Genomic DNA, 6,051 nt, shown 5'->3' on the forward strand with positions numbered 1-6,051 from the left:
TGCAAAAAGGTTTCTAAGGAATTTTTTTTTTTTTTTTTTTTTTTTAGAGATATAGTATCCACCAGGGTTGTCCAACCCGCGGCCCGCGAGCTTATTTCTGCTGCCCGCGAAAGCCGGTGTAGGAGGCCCCACCTGTGAGTTGAATTTTTACCTTTGCAGTCCGCCAACTCTCTACCTTGGTCTCTTGTGGCCCTCGGGTGCGCAAAGGTTAGACAACCCTGGTATAGACTATAGAGGGAACTGTAACAAGATTTTATCGTCCCGAAATCGAAGAGAGAAGGAGAGGATAGGAGAAATCCAGCCGCTCCTAGAACGAACCTTATCACTTTGACCCTTCAGAATAAAATCCGCCCCAAGAGGGATTCGAACCCGCGGCCTAGTGCTTACAAGGCAGACGCGCTACCAACCAAGCTAGGTATCTAAGGCTGGCTGTTAAAGAATGAACCCCCGAATACAATCCACGTGATCCACGTGAGATCAGGACACATATATTGAACCACACCGCGAACATATTACGGGCGAACGAACCGAGTGTTGAACGTGCAATGGCGAGAAAAATAATAACATGGGGTTACCCCCCGTTAATTTGTAATAATAATAATAAAAAAAAAAAAACAAGGCATTTGAACGTGTCGGGACACACATCACCACACCACACCACACCGCGACCGTGCCATCTCCGCACCGTCACAGACTAGCACTGGCGCTAGTTCAGGTTACTTTTTGATAGTGATAGCGCGGTGCTTAGGCTCGTGCAACATGGAAAGCGAAAACTTATTGAAGAAGTGCGGGACTGCGGGAATTCCCTGTTCTGCATGACCGTAGCTCGGAGCGGTATCGGACAAGTGTGTTCTCCTACCACCGTCACTGACAGTCATCTATGTGCCGTGTCGCGGACTTTGCTCGGGGAGGACGCGGTACCGAGTTCGAACAGATCTAGCTGTGTTCTGACCTTTAGTAGGCTCCACAACGGAAAACCGACCATCGACCCTAGCCTGGCCGTTGTGGACAGACTACTGTGAGGGTCAATGGTCCAGGGTCTACACTAGGGTCAATGGTCCATGGTCCCCGTTGTGGACCGGTTCATGCATGCATGAGCGTGTACCACTTACCATTCTACACGTGTGGCCGGCTATACATGCTATTAACATACATATACGATAAAACGCGTTTCCGTGCTTTACAGCAGAGGTTTCCGGCTAGCGGTCCGCGGGCCACATGTAGTCCACCATATCATTTTTGTGGCCCGCGGAAGTTTTTAGGGTGGGCCCTCTTGGGCTTGATTTTTGATCTTTTACTATATGGAGTGGACTCCGAAAATGGAGCATCTACGCGCCTGCTCCCCTGTGTATGTGGCCCGCGAAGTACCTGCCAATGTAGTATGTGGCCCGCATACACATGGAAGTTGGAAATCCCTGTTACAGACTATCAAGTTGTGTCCAGGCATTCTAATGTACAACCGCGATTAAGGAGCGCGGTAGCGCTCCGCCCCGCCAAGTCAAGAAAGTTTGACCGCGCTACTAGAGATATTATACGCGACAGGGAAAGTGGCCAATCAACTTCCCTGAGTTTCTTTACTGAATGCTTCTATTGATTGGCTTTGTGGTGGTGATGTCATTTATGATCAAGTAATTAATTACCTTTTGTTTAAATTGTTTTATATTGTGTATTTATTTATTTGTTTCAGAAATGCAAAACCAGTTCCTTTGTCAGACAAGCTGAAACAATTGTACAATCAGGTCTTGCAAAGGGTAATTTTATTATTAAAATTCAAATAAATTTCAATGTGATCTCAAAATTGCAAAATCGGGCCAAGCACAAGTCAACAAAGAGTTAATAATGGATTGGGCCCAGAAATGGTTCGTTTTACGCCATTTGGTCATAAGCTAAGAGTTCATAATGGCCCAAAACGGTCGTTTACTATCCCATTTGGTCAGGTAGTTCACAAAGCTTTTTTCACATTGAAGGAGACAACATGCAATGTACACACGTATTTCTATTTGCCTACACGAATCATTTACAATCGTGACCAATCAACTTCCCTGAGTTTCTTTACTGAATGCTTCTATTGATTGGCTCTGTGGTGGTGATGTCATTTATGATCAAGTAATTACCTTTTGTTTAAATTGTTTTATATTGCATATTTATTTATTTGTTTCAGAAATGCAAAACCAGTTCCATTGTCAGACAAGCTGAAACAATTGTACAATCAGGTCTTGCAAGACACAGGGGCAAATGAAATGGACATGGCTCTTAGCCATGCTTTCAATTGAAAAATTCTGAGCATAAGACAGAAGTCCAATGTCTTGCATTATGTCAATGATCTCACCTGGACAGAGGTATAGCGGATGGCATGACATGGCTTGTGTCTGTCTTGTTAGTCGGGGCAGTTCGGGTTTTCTTCAGCTGAATATTATTGCTAAGTTTCTCCAGAGTAATCTCCCCCGTTACATTGTCAATGATGAGCACACACTCTTTCTGGCATGCTTTCATGTCAATCCGTCCGACTATTCACCACATTGGTCTTACGGGATCCAAGTATAGTTTCCGCATCGGAATACCATCAAACTTCAACTATAAGAGTGAAGCTGATATTAATCCAAATGTAAAAGTGAGTTGGACTCAAGGGGTATAGTTAGCACAGCACTTGCTTGTTTATCATAGAGAAGGTCCCAGGTTTGATTCTTACCAACAAAAAATTGCAATTGTATTCCAATGGCCAATGGGTTACTCTCTGGTGCACTTGTGTCACCTCAGTACCTAAATGGAAAGTATGAGAAGGTCCCAGGTTTGATTCTCACCAACAAAAAATTGCAATTGTATTCCAATGGCCAATGGGTTACTCTCTGGTGCACTTGTGTCACCTCAGTACCTAAATGGAAAGTCTTGTGTCTCTTCTCGCCCATTTCACAAAGGACACACTGTGGGATGGGCATGCTATAACTTGAACCCATAAAGTTCAATGTTCTAGAACACTACTTTTGTATTTGGGAGAAAAAAGTTTTAAAATGGCTAGATTGGATTTCTTTTCTTCGGTTGGCTGTTGTACTGACCTACTAACATCTTTTTTTTTTATGAGACACATGTCCCATTTATGAGAATACCTACATAAAAAGAAGAAGAAGAAGGAGAAGAAGAAGAAGAAGAAGAAGAAGAAGAAGAAGAAGAAAAAAAAACTCATTTTCTTCAAAAAATTTTCAGATTGAGTCAAAGCTGATAGACTGGAACTCGGAGGAAGGCAAAATTTTCAAAGAATCCCTTGTGCTAAGTGAGAATGCACAGAAGTTTGCCATTGCTCAAGAAGTATACAAGTGTGACCTGACATCATTTTATTTACACTTATCATATCCAGCTTTAGCCCCTGGTCTTGCATATATTGTAGGTAAGTACAAGTTAGAGAAGGTCCCAGGTTTGATTCTCACCAACAAAAAATTGAAATTGTATTCCAATGGGTTACTCTCTGGTGCACTTGTGTCACCTCAGTACCTAAATGGAAAGTATTGTGTCTCTTCTCGCCCATTTCACAAAAGACACACTGTGGGATGGGCATGCTATAACTTGAACCCATAAAGTTCAATGTTCTAGAACACTACTCTTGTATTTTGGAGAAAAAAGCTTTTAAATGGCTAGATTGGATTTCTTTTCTTCAGTTGGCTGTTGTACTGACCTACTAACATCTTTTTTTTTTTTATGAGACACATGTCCCATTTATGAGAATACCTACATAAAAAGAAGAAGAAGAAGAAGAAGAAGAAGAAGAAGAAGAAGGACACACTGTGGGATGGGCATGCTATAACTGGAACCCATAAAGTTCAATGTTCTAGAACACTACTCTTGTATTTGGGAGAAAAAAGTTTTAAAATGGCTAGATTGGATTTCTTTTCTTCAGTTGGCTGTTGTACTGACCTACTAACATCTTTTTTTTTTTATGAGACACATGTCCCATTTATGAGAATACCTACATAAAAAGAAGAAGAAGAAGAAGAAGAAGAAGAAGAAGAAGAAGAAGAAGAAGAAGAAGAAGAAGGAGAAGAAGAAGAAGAAGAAGAAGAAGAAGAAGAAAAACTCATTTTCTTCAAAAAATTTTCAGATTGAGTCAAAGCTGATAGACTGGAACTCGGAGGAAGGCAAAATTCTCAAAGAATCCCTTGTGCTAAGTGAGAATGCACAGAAGTTTGCCATTGCTCAAGAAGTTTACAAGTGTGACCTGACATCATTTTATTTACACTTATCATATCCAGCTTTAGCCCCTGGTCTTGCATATATTGTAGGTAAGTACAAGTTTCAAGAGGAGCTCACTCTTTCAAGAAAATCCTGCCACTTTAAATCTTCTTCTTCCTCACCTTTTCCCATGTCCATACGGTATCAGCCTCTCAATCAGCCCTAGCAGTGATTTCTTTGGGCTGGCGTTTTGTCTTGGCTACCAAAAATTTACGAGTGGATGCCTTTTGCACTCAACCTTTGCTATTTCTTTAGCAAGGGAAATTTCAGACTGATATCCTTCCTTGTTCAGTATCCCTTTTAAAGCCAGGGGTTCTCAAACTTGATAAGAGTTCCCTCCCCCTGACTTGTTTTAAGTTGTTTTTATGCCCTCCACTTTGGGAATCCCACCCCCCTTTGACTTACCTATCTTCATGTCCCCACTTTGAAAACCCCTGCCTTACATTGCACTTTATGATTGACAGCCGACAAGGTCCACGAGAAGATGGAACTCCACAAGAGGTCACTACAATTGAGAACGATATTCTACACCGGTATGTGCTTCTTTGCGTACGGGTTGTATGTGCTACTCACTGATCAGACTACCATGATTACGGAGAGAATGGCTCTGAAGAGTTTGGCTGCCTTGGGTAAGTATGCACCCAGTCCCACTTTTTTTTTACATTATCCGTTAAGGATAAAATCCGCCCTGGGCGGGAATCGAACCAGCGCCGCGGCCTTGCGTTTATAAGGCAGACGCTACCCTCCAAGCTAACTAGGTTGGCATTTCCCTCTCTAAAGGTGCTAGTACTTTGCAGACTTTTTCGCTACACTTGGTCTCGCGAGACCATTACCAAGTTCGTAGAGATAGGTCTCGCGAAAAAGTCTACAGTTTATTGGCATTTTTATGTGAGTTTAATTTTTTTCTTTCTTTTGTGATTCAATCAATGTCGAATAGTGTAAAACACTGGTTCATACATATCTCCAATCGTTTGTGTTTCAGGAAAAGATTACATCGAGGGCGGCATCGAATATTTTGACAAACAGCTGAAATTCAACAGGGCACTCCGATCTTTGCTGCATGATGGCAAGAGCAACATTGCTACCACTGGCAATTATAACTACTTTGTACGACAGAAGGCACTACCTCTCACTTACCAGAAGGAATTCCTGGAGGGAGAACTGAAAAAACATAGTCCAGATGCAGAGGAATCTTTGGATACGATCTAGTCAGATAGGTCTTCCTTCTAGTCAATCATGTAAAACGGAGGGTTCTAGCCAGTCTAGTTAGCATGGAGAGTAACGCGTCTGCCTTGTAAGCGCTAGGTCGCGGGTTCGATTCCCGCCCGGTGCGAATTTCCTATCCTTTCTGCTTTCGGGACGATAAGACCTTAACAGTTACTCAAGTGGTTCCGAGTATAGCGGTGAGGCGATGGCACATTGAATACATCAGTTCCCAATGGATCACTGAAGTTAAGTAACGTTACGCATGGTTGGTATCCAGATGAGAGTAACGCGTCTGCCTTGTAAGCGCTAGGTCGCGGGTTCGATTCCTGCCCGGGGCAGATTTCCTATCCTCTCTGCTTTCGGGACGATAAGACCTTAACAGTTACTCAAGTGGTTCCGAGTTTAGCGGTGAGGCGATGGCACATTGAATACATCAGTTCCCAATGGATCACTGAAGTTAAGTAACGTTACGCATGGTTGGTATCCAGATGGGTGACCATTTGGGACATAATGTACCCTACTGTTACTTTGCCGTACACTCGCTGGCTATTTAGGGGTGCACTCAGTCTCGAATTCAGATTGTACAAGTTGCGGAAAAAAAAAAATCAAAATTTCGAATTTCCC

At 42.6% G+C, this 6,051-nt stretch overlaps 1 protein-coding gene across 1 annotated transcript; it reads left to right on the forward strand.

Annotated features, from left to right (window-relative positions):
• Positions 1-2,483: 2,483 nt before the first annotated feature.
• LOC103510337 (transmembrane protein 177) lies at positions 2,484-5,692 on the forward strand. Its single transcript, XM_008475023.2, has 4 exons — positions 2,484-2,611; positions 3,202-3,382; positions 4,686-4,850; positions 5,204-5,692. Exons 1-4 carry the CDS (start codon positions 2,492-2,494, stop codon positions 5,428-5,430), a joined length of 693 nt encoding a protein of 230 aa, XP_008473245.2. The 5' UTR covers positions 2,484-2,491; the 3' UTR covers positions 5,431-5,692.
• The last annotated feature ends 359 nt before the right edge of the window (positions 5,693-6,051 follow it).

This window comes from Diaphorina citri, unplaced genomic scaffold (assembly GCF_000475195.1).
Source record: "Diaphorina citri unplaced genomic scaffold, Diaci psyllid genome assembly version 1.1 scaffold2, whole genome shotgun sequence".
NCBI lineage: Eukaryota > Metazoa > Arthropoda > Insecta > Hemiptera > Psyllidae > Diaphorina > Diaphorina citri.